At 46.2% G+C, this 16513-nt stretch overlaps 1 protein-coding gene across 1 annotated transcript in view; it reads right to left on the bottom strand.

The window, feature by feature from the left end:
• Positions 1-16513, bottom strand: part of GALNT17 (polypeptide N-acetylgalactosaminyltransferase 17) — a 428829-nt gene that overhangs the window by 211250 nt on the left and 201066 nt on the right. Inside the window, exon 3 of the mRNA XM_052661435.1 lies at positions 4503-4669. Within this exon, the coding sequence (XP_052517395.1) occupies positions 4503-4669 (167 nt within the window). The remainder of the gene's footprint in view (positions 1-4502; positions 4670-16513) is intronic.

Below are 16513 nucleotides of genomic sequence, written 5' to 3'. Positions count from 1 at the left end.
AGTGGGTTGCCATGCCTTCCTCCAGGGGATCTTCCCAACCCAGGGATCGAATCCAGGTCTCCTACATTGCAGGAGGATTTTTTTTTTTTTTAAATCAGCTGAGCTACCTGGAAAGTCAGAGAACCATGAGTGATCCCAAGTGAAGCAGAAAGAGGAAGAACTGGAGAATAATCAGAAGACAGTGGTGCCAGGGCCTCCAGATGAGAAAGATACCAAGAAGAAAGCTGCTAGCAAGGCCAGATGTGGCCACATAGGAGTGATTCCAATATAAATAACTCACAAGGATACCAAGAATTGCCCCTTCCTTGGGCTTAATGTAGGCCAATGTCAATATTCAAGGTGAATGAAACAAATGACTTAGAAAAAAAAAAAAAACTAATTAGGAAAGTCCCTGATTAACCTGTGTACACAGATCCAGAGTCACCTGACTATTTGCCCTTTTCCCTGAGCCAGTCTTTTTTTTTTTTTTAATTCCTTTAAAAGCCTATTTTTTTTTTCCTTGAATGTATGTGATCACATGGAAGTGAAGGGCTACAGTTCTCACCTGAGCTGGTCTTTACTGGCCTGAGAAAGAACCATTCTACCCTCATTAAAATGATGGTTGCAGAACTTTTTTTTAATAAAAAGGGATATTTCTGCTTCACAGTTCAGGGAAGGAAAACAAGAAAAAGATTAACTTGTTTTTATTATAGGAGCCTCATGTAAAACATGCATGAAAAAAAGAGGTGAGAACATGGGTAAATGAGCAGTTGCTTCTGGTTAGTCTCTTTGGTATTTGTTTTTGTCCAATTATATGCATTTTTTGATAGATTCAAATGTCCCTACATAGAGCGTGTATTACTTTTCAGATCAGGGAAAAAAAACTGGTAAGGCTTGAAAAAATGTTTTAATCAAATTCAGACAGAAGGTAAGCAGGGATAACAATATTAATGTTAGACAAACAATATTCATGCAGGGGGAAAAAAAGCATGTTTTTAAGATAAAGGGAGCATTACATAATGGTAACAACCACTGCTAATAGTGAAGCCAGGCAGATACAAATCTATAGTTGCCAAAGAAACTGACAACAAGATATAGAAATCAAATGCTATTAAGAACACAGGAAGGAGTGGATATTGTAGGAGGAGATTTTAAAACACCATTATCGAAAAGACGTAAGAAAATAAACTCATAGTCTAGCTAAATACACAAAATTGATGTCTGGCAGGAATTCATTTTCATGATTACCGTGTGTGGGGGGGGGTCTTTTCAAGTGTGTATAGAACATTTACAAAATCTGTTAATACTAGTCACAAAGAAAAAAAAAGTTAAATTCCTCTTCCAGATAAAGAGAAGGCACGTTTAGCCTGGAGAAAAATATAGATGCTAAACCTGGGAAAGAAAAGAGGGAAACTCTATTAATGTAGTCCATTCTGGGTTGCCTAGGTAGCTCAGGGGACAGGGGAAAATGAATGAGAATTAACTTGAGGATCAGACTGAAACAAATACCTCTTCCCCACTTTTTCTCACCCACTAAACATCTTCATTTAGACCTGAAGTATGAACCACTGAAATGGCACTTAACCCAGTGGGTTTCAAAGTGTGGTCCCTACACCAGTAGCACATCAGGAAGCTTGTGAAAAATGTAAATTCTTAGACCCACCCCAGATCTCATGATGCAGAACTTCTTCCAAGTCAGGGTTCCAGGAGGTGCTGATGTGAAAGCATCTGATGCTAAAGGTGTATCAATACCCCAGCTCCCTCGCCCTTGAGTAGATGGCCTCTTGAGGGGTGGGCATAAACTCTGGCTTTGCCTTCCCTTCTTTGTCTTACTCCCCTACTCCTCTGATGACGCACTTTACCTCCCAAAGAAACTACTGCACTCAAATCTTAGTTTCAGGGGCTGTTCTGGGGGAACCCACACTGAGACATCTACCGGAGACCCCTGTTCTGGTCTCAGAGCTCATGTTCTGGTTGACACTAGCTTATCCTTCCACGTCTTCCTCGCAGGCTGAGTCTGCCGAGATCTCCCCTTGGGGAAGGGGCCCCACTGGTAGTGTCCTCTCCCCAATTCAGTCTAGAACCTACTGTCTGCTTTCTGCTCTGGGTCTTCCAGCTCTGCTCTGCACCACCTCTGGTCACTTCCCTAGCCCCTAAACACCCCTTTCCCAGCCCTGTTCAGCTTCATTGCTTATGGTCCAGCTGAGCTGTAAATGGAAGAACAAATCTGACTCCATGTTAGATCTCTTCCTTTTACTTTAACCTTTGTGCTCTGTTGCCTGTCATGCTTAGCCAGGCTGGCTCTGCACCTTTTGTAAAAGAATGTTGCCTATAGCCTGAAACATACAAGACAGCATATTTTCAAGACTCTAACATTTAAGGGCATAACATTTTTCCATTCATCCAGAGATAAAAGTTGCAGAACAGAGAATAACATTAGTCTCCTTGGAGGTTTACAGAAGCATCCTGACCTGGCCTAGTGGACAGCTGCAAGAACAAAGGATTCCAACACCAAGAAGTTGGTGACGACTAACATGGTGCCTCCCTCCCCTGCCTTTAAAAGTGCTTTGCTGAAATGTTACCAGGAGTTTGGGGCTTTTTAAGCATGAACCACCTGTCTCCTTGCATAGCCCTGTCTGCTCCAAACTCCAGTGTTTCTGCTGGTTTGACCTCACTGTGTGTTGGGCACACGAACTTTTGTTCAGTAACAGGGTCAGACTGACAGAGGGTTGGCTACCAGCCAGGCCCTGTGAAACCAGACCCTGCCCAGCTGTGCAGGACACAGTGACCTCACATGCTGTGTGCTCCAGGAAGTACAGGGAGCTGAGGCAGCACAGAGCAAGTGTCTCAGGATGCCAACAAAGGAATCTCCCATGAAGTGACAGATAGGGGACACCTGGGGAGTAAGTGGGACTAGCCAGCAAATGGAGCGGAAGTATGAGCCAGGATTCCTTGCAGAGAGTTGGTAAGTACGTCTGAAGCCAGAGGTCTGCAGGTGCAAGCTGAGAGGCTGCAGAGAAAGCCATTGGAGCCGCGACTTACGAGGCTTCAGGGAACTGAAAGAACCACCTTCTCCCAAGAAGATTCTCAAGGTCAGTTTTAGAAGAAAATAGATCATGAAATGGCCAGAGAAAAAGGGAGGAAAATAAGGATATGAAAAATCCAGCAAATGACTCATTAGTCCTCAAACTCTGGAGGCCCAGAAGATGGTGATGCCCTGAGGGGGCATTACTGGATCCAGACCTAATGAAACCCTTCCCTGGTAACAGTCAACAGGTTCAGAAGGGGCAAGGGGACTTCAACTCCTGGGCTGATGAAATGTGATAGACTCCTCAGAGCTCCTGAAGACAATCAGGTTCCCAACAGGACCCATGACACCGTCCGGCCTTTACTTCACCCTCTCCTGACCCAGGAGCACAGGGTGATCTACTGATCACAACGAAAGCAAGGAGTTCAGTTTGCCCCTAATTCTTCCATTTCCCAGAAGATAAGCTTCCCTGGCCTGAAGCATGCACACTAGCTGCCTTCCTTTGGGGTCCTCAGCTCGTGTGGGTTTCTCCCTGCAGTGAGTTTTGTAGGCTGAGAGGCAAAACAAAGGCACAGTTAGCCAAAGCAAGCCCTCTAAAACCACCTTGACACCAGACCTCCATCTCCAAGGACTTCAAAGGCATTTTGTTATTGCTCTCCAATATTTGCTTGTTTTCTATTTTTTAATTGAGCCATGATTCCTAGCAGAACTGAACGCGAAAAGATCTGCAAACATGGTGCACACTTCTACCGACAGTCATTTTGGGCACAGTGGCACAGAAGGAAATTCTGACATATGATAAACAGTTCCCATCACCGGACAGAACTTTCCTTTTTCTTCTGCCTCTCAGAAAAGGACAAGGGAGATGGGGTGGGGGGACTGCAGAGGAATTCAGCTCTTCCATGTCATCTACTTAAGGTAATACGAGGAGGGGAATTCATCCAGACACATAACCAGTTATTCATTCTTAGGAGCCCTAGAGCAGTGGTCCCCAACCATTTTGGCAGCAGGGATAGATTTCGTGGGAGACAATTTTACCATGGAGATGGGGATGGTTTCCAGATGATTCTCATAAGGGGCATGCAACCTATATCCCTCGCCTGTGCAATTCACAGTAGGGCTGGTGCTACTATGAGAATCTAATGCTGCCACTGATCTGACAGGAGGTGGAACTCATGCAGTAATGTGAGTGATGGGGAGCAGCTGTAAATACAGATGAAGCTTTGCTCATGTGCTGGCCTGCGACTCACCTCCTGCTGTGCAGCCTGAGGGGACTGGGAGACCCCTGCCCTGGAGGACTCAAGTAATGAACTAGTGTTTGCTTGAATTAATTCCCCCCAAACAGCCCGCATTCCACAGCTATGCCCCAGAGACAGGAGACAAAGACACTTGGGCTCAGGATGGAATGAGATAAGGGCACATCCCCTCATTGACATTGTGCGTTGTGTCCTTGCATCCTTTCAAAAAATGGCACGCAGGCTGGCGGCCCCCATACCTTCGTCACTGTTGTCATCCACTAGGATGATTTCCTTCAGCAGGTGGGTCGGCGTGTGGTTGACTGCGCTGTGAACTGAGCGCAGGATCACCGACAGGGCCTCGTTCACGAAGATAAATATGATGGATATCTGGGGCAGCTCCTTGGAGTACTTCAGCTCCTTACACCTGAAGGAAGAGAGCAGGGAAGAGCAGAGTCAGTGGAAGGAGAAAGGCAGAGGCATTGTGGCTGCACGTGGTAAGGATGCCAGCTGGATCCTGGTACATGTTCTCCCAGGCCGAGAATTGTTGGTTCCCTCTTGGCCTCTCTTGGCTAAGAACTGAGAAAAAAACCCTAAGGTGGAGACAGTCAAGAAAACCAGCTTCACGTCTCCCAAATTTATCACCCCATAGAAAGCATGAGGCCGGAGGCCATACCCAGACATGTACCACCTGGTCTCATTTCAGTATACACACACCCACCTACTCTGAGTATTCTTACCTGGAGAATCCTATGGACAGAGGAGCCTGGCGGGCTACAGTCCATGGGGTTGCAATGAGTTGGACGTGACTGATGGATGCACACGCACACCACCATAGTTCTCATCCAGAGGTGGCTGGGAAATGATGTATAAATACCCCCAGCTGCCTCAGCCCTTGAGCTGGTTGACTCTGGGGAGTGGGTTTTACAGGGGCCCCTAGAGCTTTTCCCGCTGTGGGATTACTCTCCATCACTCACAACTTTCATAACACCCACTTTGTGGGATGCCCTCCCTTCTCAGTTCTACTCCCCCTTAGTGGTGCTCTTTCCCCTGCCCAAAGAAACTAATGTGTCTCAAGTCTTTGTTTCACAGTCGGTTTGTGGGAGAACCCAAACTAAGGCATCTCTTGGACCTACTAAGTCCTAGCACTAGACAGGAGACCTCTACTCTCATGGAGCTTACACACTGGGAAGAGACATGAAACATGAAATTAATAAAATAAATAAACAATAAAAAAATAAGACATGAAACTAATAAAAATCTTCTATCCACTATGACAGTCCTGCCTGACACACCCTAACTCTTCTTGCAAGCGTTCCTAGAATCTGCCTGGGGTGCAGATATGGGATCTAAAAGGTCCTCCCTTCTAACATCCAGCAACTTCCCCATCTCTGAAGACAGGCCTTCAGGGGTGCACTAAGTCACTTCAGTCATGTCCAGCTCTTTTGTGACCCTATGGACTATAGCCTGCCAGGCTCCTCTGTCCATGGGATTCTGTAGGCAAGAATACTAGAGTGGGTTGCCATGCCCTCCTCCAGGGAATCTTCCTGATCCAGGGAGTGAACCTGCATCTCTTATGTCTCCCACATTGGAAGATGGTTTCTTCACCACTAGCACCAGCTGGGAAGCCCTGGGGTTCAAGAGAAGAATGTTCTTCATCCAGGCTGGACTCAGGGGTGTAGAGCCTGGGCCCCCCTGGAGGCGCCTGATGATGTAAGAGAGGACACTGGTACCCTGGGATCCGGCTCTGCATGGCTCAGTGATGGAAGCACCGGTGCTCTCTCCCTGGAGCACTGGGGAATTTGGTTTTATGTCTAGTTTGAGCCACTTTGAAATACCAAATGGAAACAGAGCAGAATGGAAGACAGAGCTAGTGCATTTCAAACGCATCCTCTTCCTCCATGTGTGAGACTGTACAATGTATGAGACAATGTGTTCCAAAGCAAAACAAAGAGGACAAGATGAAGGGACGGAGTGAGAGGGAAGCAGTACTGAAGAGGGAGCAGGAAATACAGCTGTTTTTTATGCTGAACAGCTTGGGATGTGTCGGGCCATATTAATCATGTAGGCAATTTTCAGAAGAAAATAAAGTTTTGTTACAAAGTACATTTGTGTCTCCTGGAGGAGACTGTCCAGGGATCCATTGATCACGCAGCCTCATTTTTACCACGACGCTGTAAATTCACTTCTGGGGGCTGCCGAGGAGATTAGAATGGTTATTGACAGGCTCGTGGGCTGTTGGTAGGAATCATCCCATTTACTGTGCGCTGATCCGGGGGAGGGGGCACATCCCAGAAGGTCCCTCGGAGCCCTCTCGATGTGGCTGGCAGCCATCCTGAGCTGGCAGGCTGGCAGCTGCTCCCTCCCAGGCCGTTCCTCACCATACACGCGAGCACCCCCACCGTACACACCCACCTACTCTGAGCATGCACTCCTGGGCCTGGTTTCTTTGGGCTTTTATTTTTAACAGATTCTGGCCCTGGAAATGAAGATGCAAAGAGGCCAGATGGCATTGTACCAACAGCAGCATCTTCTCTGGCTACAGGCAATGGGATCAGGCTGCCACTGAGGCTGAGTTGTGGGTTAAGCCTCTCGGCTGGCACAGGCAATTCCCTCTGCTGAGCAGGACTCCTGGGACTCTCTGGGGAATGGGTACCCTGATCTTGCCCCTTCATGGTCAAGGTGGCCATTCAGTAAATTGTGGGGGCATCTCAGCAGTAAAAAGCCCTCTGCCACACACTGAACCTGTCACCCTGGCCACACGGCTCACGCTTTTTCATGTCTGAAACTGTCCACATTATCCTCACTGTAATTAGCTCTGGGTGCCTGGCTAAGGTCCTTCTAAGGATTAGGTGAGCTCAGGCTTTGAGAGCCCTGGGAAAATGCAATGTACCCAACAATGGAAAGACCAGCCTGCCTGATCTAGAGAGTGGACGGACAGATGGATGGATGGATGGATGGATGGATGGATGGATGGACAAATAGGTAGGTAGACAGGTAGACAAATAGATATCTTATTAGTTCTATTTCTCTGGAGGATCCTCACTGATACACTGCCCTGTGGTGGTTTGGAAAAAAAAGTTTACACCAAATTGAGGTGTCATGTCTCATTAGAACCCTGTCTTTCCAATCTCTCCTTCCTGTCACAGCCTCAGACACCACCTCAACACAGAAAGGGAGCCTCTGGCGCATGATGAGAGATGACCAGAAGGACTCCCCTTGTTGGGCAGTGGAATTATCTCAAAACTCCATGGCCTCTCACTGTCCAGAGCCGCTGCACCAAGGCTGTCTCCACCTCCAACAGCCACAACCTCCTTGCCTTCCAGTTCTCCCCACCGTGTCCCCCCCAAGCACCCACTCTTTGACCTCGATGAGACCGCCCGGGCCTGGGCCACTCCGTTGTCACTCAGTGTATCAGTTCTGCTCACGCTCTTGCTCAGCTAAAATCTACGCACTTCCCTTCACCCCTGCCTTCATCCTCCACTCACTTCCCTGGCTTGCTTTCTCACCAGCCTGGAAGAACCCCAGCTGCAAACCAACTGTTCATCTGACTTTCCTCCCCTTTGCACACACAGGAGTGGAGGAAGCAGCCCCATCATGGCAGTGGTGACAAGACACATCCAAGGTCCCCAGTCCCCCAGGGCCCTGGTCGCTGCCCTGCACCCTTCAAGGCAGGTCAGAACTCTCAATTCCCCGATCCCCGTCCCATCCCTACTTCCCACTTTCTCCCCTTCCCTCCAGGCAATCTCCCTCTTGCAGGTCCCTCCTACCCCACAGAGGGAATCAGGCCACCAGCAGGAATTTCCAAGTGCAGCTGCAGGCCTGTAACAGCAGTAGCATTCCTGGGCAGCCTGATAGAAATGCACATTTTTGAACAGCTACTGTAGAGCACAGTGAACTCTGCTCAACCTTACAGGGCAGCCTGGATGGGAGGGAGGTTTGGGGGAGAACGGATACATGTATATATGTATGGTTGAATCTCTTCACTGTCCACCTGAAACTATTACAACATTGTTAATCAGCTATATCCCAATACAAAATAAAAAGTTAAAGAAAGAAAGAAACACACATTTTCGGCCGACCTAGAACCACTGGCTCAGAGATCCTGACCAAGTTCTGCAAGTGGTTTCTGCACACCACGTGGAAATGTGAGAAGCACTTCCCTGGTTCCTCTCACCACCTACAAACCTATCAACCTCTGAACTCAGCCTTGAAGGAAACAGGCTCAGGAGGTCAGAGGTAACCCCCTCATCCACGCTGTGGATTCTCCAGCCTCCTCCCCTCCAAACGCCCTGCTTCATCCATTATTCTCTCTCCTCTAGCTTCACTCTCCCTTCACTGACTTCTTCCTCTCAAAGAAGGGACCCAAGTCTTTCCCATTTTCATCCATAAACTCCCTTGCCCCGCTGCCTTAATCCCCATCGTCTGCCCTCTTCGGCTCTCTCCTTTATCTGTCATTCATCCCCCATCCCACCGTTATTTACCTCCTAGGTATCCTATTCTGCTAAAACTGCTCTTGTTAATTTCCAGTGACAGCTAGGTGGCCAGAGTCAATGGAGATTTCCCAGCTTCACCCCAGCTGATGATCCTCTCCGCAGTGTTTAACACGGTTGCCTCTCCCCTTCCAGAAACAGTATTTACCCCTGGATCCTGGCACCCTTGCCATTTTCATCCCCATCTCTGCTTTTTCTTCCACTGGAAGATCTGCCCTGGCCACTTGTTCATTTTAAAGGTTGCTCTTTTCTGCTAATACTCCAAATTCTAAAATTCCTAAAGGCTCCATCTTCCACTCTCTGCTAGTCTCACTTGATCAACCCTTCCTGGGTGACCTCATCCCAGCCTATGACTCCAACCCTGATGCCATCAACTTTCAAATCCACATCTCTAGATGCTTCAAGCTTCTGTTTCCCACTGGGCTTCTCCACTTGGATGTCTCATCAGCACCCCAAATACAGCCTTCCTAAAACTGACACCTGCTCTCTCTGTACCTCCGTCTTCATTGAGAGGTACCACTCTTTCTCTTTGGGAGTCAAGTCAAAATCACAACACGTTCAACATGTCCAATTGGTCATCAAGCCCTAAAGATTCTGCCATCTTTAGGATCTCTTTATGACGCTCCCCTCCACCCCTATTTCTACTTCTACCCCTCTATTCATCATCAGTCTCTCCTGAATGACACGCAAGGCCACCTAACTGGTCCCCAGCCTCCAGCTTGTCTATCTGCACCTCAACCCCATTCTATCCACCCCACTAGCAGAACGATCTAAGATGCTAATGAAATCCTACTACTCATATTTCCACTATCTCTTTGGCTCTCTGTAGCTTTTGGAATTAGCTTCAAACGTCTTTGCATGACATCTAAGTTCAGATCCCCGGCTCACCTCTCCAACTTCATCTCCTCCCTGGGAAGATTAATATTTGTACTTCCCAGAACCAGAAATGCTGCCTCTCAGTTCGCATACCTTTCTCTCTGCCTAAAGTGCCCTTCCTCCTGCCTAGCCTGCCCTCTTCCCTCAGCCCAGCTCCAGGCAGCTCTCCCAGACTCCCAGCAGCATGTCAGGGCCCTCTCCTTTGTCCCTTTCTCTCCCTCTGGCCCCTGTCATCCCGTCACTCTTCATCTCTGTCCTCCACCATTGCAGGGTGGCCAGGGGGTCTTCTCCAGGGGATCTTCTTTCTTTTCTGTTTGCCCAGAGCCCAGCAAAATAGTTGGTAGATAAACAGTTAGTGAATGAACAGATAAAAACCCTCCTGTCTTCCCAATATATTCCCTCCACTCCTCTTATGATCAAAGGTATCATTTATCTCCTCTTGCAATTAGAACATTGGTGATGGCACCTCCACACTTAAAAAGGATAGGATCCTGAATACAGCTTCTCCCTTGACTGACTAATCTGAGCTCAAATTCTGAAGGCTGCTGGGGTCAAGTGCATTAACCAGGCCCAAATTCTCTTTCCTTCTTCCCTCCTCATCAAGCCCTGCCTGTACTCCTAGGAAAGAGGGATATCATTTTTAGTAACAGCAAACCTTGCAAAACAAGATATGGGGCTGAATAAATGAGATGTATGAGGCCCCTCTTTTGGATCTCTCATTATTAGGGAAAATGCACACGTTGCTGAGTGGCTTAATTTTCTCTGTTTGAGCTCAGTTCATCCAGGAAGGAGCAGCACACCTCATTAACTTACTTCCCACACAGAGCAGTCTCCGAGACGAACTGCCCACTTCAGCATTTGAGTCTGCATGCACCCTGCCTATCAACTGTATTGGGGCAATTTTCATGAATCAAGACTCAGCCTGTTCCAAGCACGGCAAGGGTTCTTACCTCGGGGTCCAGGGAGCCCCAGGAAAAGCTCCAGAAATTAGATACAGGATGTTGTGGGTGAAGGGGGATTTGTTTTTTCTGGGCCCCACTGGCTTCCCACAGGAGCACAGTGGGAGGGGAAGAACCCAGGCCACAGAGCAGAGAGAACCATTGTGAGTTGCAGCCCCCCGCCCTGGTCAAGACCAGTGCCAGACCCACACCCTGTTTGTAAGCACCATGGGGTCAACAAAGCTCTATGCCTCCCCTGCCAGCCTGGTTTCTACAAATATTTATTTTGGACTATTCCCCAAAGCACTTCTGATTTTTGGACTGAATACCTACTGACTCCATGGCTTCCTGGGAAGTCTCTTTCTCTGAGTTGTAAAGAGTTGCTTTTCCAAGGGCAAGGCAATCATCTTTAGCCAGAAAATTCTTGAGACTCAGCACTGCAACCACTATGCCAGTTTCCAGCAGACTAGAGTCCCAACATGGACAAAAAACAAACCAACCAACCCCCCCCCCCCAAAAAAATACCAACCCTACTTGTCTCTAACTTCCAAAGTTTTCTTTTTTAAGTCAAAAGGGTTCATTCACCATTTTTAGCCTCAGTTCCAATCACAGTCCCCTGTGCTGTGCAGCACCGCTCTCCCTAAAACGGAAGGGGAATCACACATATGGGGCCGGGGCAGGGGCACCATTCAGATTCCCCACTTGCTGGATGCTTCTGCTTGGGTATGATGTAGCTTTTTGTGCTGTCTTCAGCTGAAGAGAACAGAAAAAGAAAAGAAAATCCCTCAAGTTCAGTTAAGCAATGGCTCAGGAGGAGAATTTCTAAAAGCAATTAAGGGTAAATTCATGCAGACAGTTTCAGGCCACAGCTAAGGAAGCCCCTAAGACACAGGAAATGCTGCCTAAGCCATTCATACCTAGTATTTATCCTATAACCTTTCTAAGCGGAGTGGAATGAGAGGGGACCACCCCAAGTGCTGCAGAAGGGACATAAATACATTGCAAAATACTCAGATTAGAAATAATAAACAGCGGTGTTCCAAAGCCCAGCAGATCCAAAATTTGGTCAAAAAGATTCTGCATAGAAACTGAGGGCCATACAGCGCTCTGTTCTCAGTCAGTCCCCTCCCTCTCATGCCCAGCCCCTCACACAAAGTGCCAGTCTCATTCTAAAGGCTGTCACCCTGTCATTTTAGCATAGCAACGAGAAGCATATTACCAAACTAGCTATTTTTCCATTTTTCCTTTTAATTGTTCAGGCCAAATTGGCCAGTCAAGCCCATCTTTCTACTGACACTAACCCTGAAAACACTTCTGTTTACTCGCGCATCTGGGCCATCCCTCTTGTCCTCGGCATTACTGTCACTCCCCTTCCTCCCCACCATTTGCGAAATCCAAGTATAGTCGATTCACAATGTTACACTAGCTGCAGGTGTACAGCAAAGTGATTCAGTTATGTATCTGTTCTTTTTCCGATTCTTTTCCATTTTCGGCTATTATAAGATACTGAATACAGTTTCCCGTGCTGTAAGGCGGTCCCTGTTGTTTATCTACTTTATATATAGGAGATGTAAGAGATGTGAGTTCAGTCCCTGGGTCAGGAAGGCGGAGGAGGAGGAGGAAACGGCACCCCACTCCAGTGTTCTTGCCTGAGAAAATCCCATGGACAGAGGAGCCTGGAGGGCCACAGTCCATGGGGTCGCAAGAGTCAGACATGACGGAGCACGCATGTATATATGCATAGTAGTGTGTAGCTGTTCATCCCAAATTCCTAAATGTATTCCTGTTGTTACTTTTATCATTGTTACTTCCACCCATAAAGTCTTCCTCAAGGATGAGCCCTCCTTGTTCTGAGTCAAATCCAACACACCAGCCCCTCCAGTCTCAGCTTAGCCCTAATTCAGCCGTGCCTGTCTTTGCAGTTGCTGTTGTTCAGTCACTCAGTCGTGTCCAACTCTTTGCAACTCCATGGACTGCAGCACGCCAGGCTTCCCTGTCCTTCACTATCTCCCGGAGTTTGCTCAAACCCATGTCCACTGAGTCGATGATGCCATCCAACCATCTCATCACCCGTTCTCCCCTTCTCCTCTTGCCTTCAGTCTTTCCCAGCATCAGGGTCTTTTCCAAATGAGTCAGCTCTTCGCATAAGGTGGCCAAAGTATTGGAGCTTCAGCTTCAGCATCAGTCCTTGCAATGAAGATTCAGAGTTGATGTCCTTTAGGATTGACTGGTATGATCTCCTTGCTGTCCAAGGGACTCTCGAGACTCTTCTCCAGAAACAAAGTTAGAAAGCATAAATTCTTCAGTGCTCAGCCTTCTTTATGGTCCAACTCTCACATTCATCCATGACTACTGGAAAAACCATAGCTTTGACAATTTGCACCTTTGTCAGCAAAGTGGTCTCTGCTTTTTAATACATTGTCTAGGTTTGTCGTAGCTTTTCTTCCAAGGACCAAGCATCTTTTAATTTCATGGCTGCAGTCACTGACCTCAGTGATTTTGGAGCCCAGGGAATTAAAGTCTGTCACAGTTTCCATTTTTTCCCCATCTATTTGCCATGAAGTGATGAGACCGGATGCCATGAGCTTTTCTGCATGTTGAGGTGCCTGTCTTAATGGACAGAAAATGCCTTCTCCCTCTCTGAACCACTAAAGCAGCTTAGCAGATCCCGTTTCTACTGTGGGCAGAATGTATGAATGCCCCAATTCTTCAGCTCGCAGAGTAGTCACTTTGCCACTTAATTCTGAAGTTGTTCTCACTAAAGAGGCGAAGTCTATGTCTCCACCCATTGAATCTGAGCTCAGCCCCATGACCTGTTCCAACTAGCAGGACAAGGGGAAGTGCTCGTGCCAGCTCCAAGAATGACCCTCAAGAGAGTCTTATGCCCTTGGCCATCACCTAGGAAGCACCAGGCTGGCCCTCTGGTCCCAGATGAGAACGGAAGCTGGGTGCTAAGTGACAAACAGCATAGGACACACAGTTCTGCGTGTGTGAGCCCAGCCAATGCAGCTGCTCACCGCGCCAAGCACTTTACAGAGTATAATCATCTTGTCACTTTTCCCAATGAGCCAGTCATATAGGTATTCCCATTTTGCTTATGGGAAAACCGAGGTTCAGAGTCACAGGCCGAAAGACAAGTGAGTGGTAGACAGAGTGAGGCTTTCAACCCAGATCCACCTGACTGCAAAGCCCCTTGTTTCAGCCTCTGCGAAAAGAAATGACTTATCAAGGAGTGTTGGGATGGAGGAATTTTAATGGCATCTGTTTCTTGTATATTTCACTGCCGTCTCCATTGTCCACACCGAACATATATTACTTTTATAACTTAAACACTATGAATGTTACTTTTTGAAAGCTTCCTATGAAAACCATTACAGCACTTGACCTGTAACTTCAATACTAACTTCAAAGAGTAAACAGATAAGAATACATAACAAAACTGCTGAGGGGAAAAGGGTATTTAGGAAACCCTGAGACAAATACGATGCTAAAATCCAATATAAAGCTAATATAATTTAATCAATAACAAGTTGACCAACAAGTGAAACTTAAAGACCAGAAACAAAGCTGATCTTAGAGGATTTATGCCAAGAACATACCACAGACCAAAGGGTAGGGAAAGAATCATTCCAAAAAATGTGTTAGGACTACTCTCTCTCTATAGAGGAAAACTGTAAGAGTTCCCCCTCTAAATAGGCTTCCCAGGTGGTGCTAGTGGTAAAAAGCTGCTTGCCAATGCAGGAGACATAAGACACACCGGTTTGATCCCTGGGTCAGGAAGATCCCCTGGAGTGGGAAATGGCAACCTACTTCAGTATTCTTGCCTGAAAAATTCGACGAACAGAGGAGCCCGTTAGGCTACAGTCCATGGAGTCACAAAGAATCAGACATGTCTGAATGAACGGGCACACACACTCCTCTAAACACACTGAAGAATAAATAAACACACTAAAGAATAGATAAAACAGTTAAATTTAGAACTCAAAATATAAGGAAAGCAAAAAAAAAAAAGAAAGAAAATGAACATCCATATAAGCTCTGGTTGAAGGAGCAACAGTTTGACAACAGCTGCAAACCTGATTATCAAAAATGATAAAATTAAGACAACAGCAAATTGCAAAAAAAATTTACAGCAATTGCAAAAGAATAAAAGATAATGAAAACCCAAAGCACATAATTAGGTAAACAAACAAAAAACATGAACGTACAATTTAGAGAACAAAAGAAACAAATAAACATAAGAGGTGGACCCTCAAGAGTAATAAGAGAAATTAAAATTAAAACAATAATGAGATGTCATTTTGCCTCTGGGTGGTGAAATTATCAATAATTTTTTCTGGCTTCTTTATACATTTTCTGTTCTTATTTTTTTTAGAGTGAGCAAGTATAGCACAGAAAAACACATCAATTTACATTAACGCATGATGACAGGACCATATTGCAAAATTAAAGGGAACAGCAAAGCTTGGCTATACTCTTAGATTTTTTTCATGAGTGTGACATCAATTGGCTTAAACAATCGACACCCCCACGCCATCCCACAGCTTGTCCTCTGAGACCACAATTGGAAATAGAATTCTGAGTCAAAACCAAAATCACAACAATTCTCTTTTCAAAGGCAGGTGTGGGAGCAAGATGACACGGTCTGATCACCAAGTTATTCATTCTAGACAACAAGCATACCTGCCGCTGAAATGGACCTCCAACTTCTTCTCTATCCAGAAGCTATTTCTTAATGGCCTTGTATAATAAACACGAAGTCAATCACTCACAGACCTGCCTCTGTTAGACAACATGTGGCTTTGAAAAGGCATGAGAAACTTAAACATCAAATGACTGTCACTTGATAAAAACCCAGTTAGCTCCAGATATATGCCAATTTCTTAAGGTTATGGGAACTGATGTTTACAAGGAGAATAAATGCTCCACAAGGGATAGAAACCCAAGCCTTGCATTATATGAGGAAACTGAGCCATCCAACTGAGGTTTCCAAGCCTCCAGTCTCACCTGTTAATAACCATTTATAAAACAGTCTAATACCGTGGATGACCAATTTTTAACCCGAGGATGTACTTCTGCTCTGGAATAAAATGGCCTGAAAAGACTTCATTTCTCTTTAAATCTCAAATCCATTGGTTTCTCAAAATCCTGTAGGATTCCTCCTGCCACTTGTACCATCTCTCAGACATGTGTAAATAACACATGCTTGCTAAGTAACTTCAGTCGTGTCCAACTCTGCAACCCTATAGACGCCTGGCTCCTCTGTCCATAGGATGCTCCAGGCAAGAATACTGGAGCAGGTTGCCCTGCCCTCCTCCAGGGGATCTTTGTGACCCAGGGATCGAACCTGCATCTCCTACATCTCCTGAATTGGCAGGCGGATTCTTTACCCGCTGAGCCACTGGGGAACCTGTGTGTAAATAGTTTGTAAAAGCCTGAGTACTACTATAACACTGTGAACATTAATTTGAATGTTGTTACAAGTTAGAAAAATTACATTAAAAGGTTTTTGTCTTATTCCCCCCAAAATAAGAATCTACAATCATAGATTGTAGAGGAAACGGAGCCCCCTCCAGGGTACCTCCTTGGCCTGTTTGAAGTTGCCACATCAGATCCCTGTAGAAGCAGCCCACCTGGCTGAGGATGGTGACTTTATTTCATTCCAAACATTTTTTTTATTTTGCCCCACTAGCAAGATCCAGGAGAGAGAAAGCTCCTAGAAAACTAAGCAGTACAAATACACCTCAATGCTTATGACAGATGGAAGGCAAAGCCTATCCCGTGATTTAACATGGATCGTGTATTCACCCAAAAAGCCTGCTCCTTTATTTTTAACACACCAAAGGACAAGTGTATCTGTATCACCAGGAAACATTAGCTTAACTGTGACATTTGCTCACACTGAACATCAATTACGGACCAGCAACGTGTTGAAGACAGAGAAATTTTTTTAGACCTCCCTAG

Source organism: Budorcas taxicolor, chromosome 2 (assembly GCF_023091745.1).
Source record: "Budorcas taxicolor isolate Tak-1 chromosome 2, Takin1.1, whole genome shotgun sequence".
NCBI lineage: Eukaryota > Metazoa > Chordata > Mammalia > Artiodactyla > Bovidae > Budorcas > Budorcas taxicolor.
This window is presented reverse-complemented; position numbering and strand designations above follow the sequence as displayed.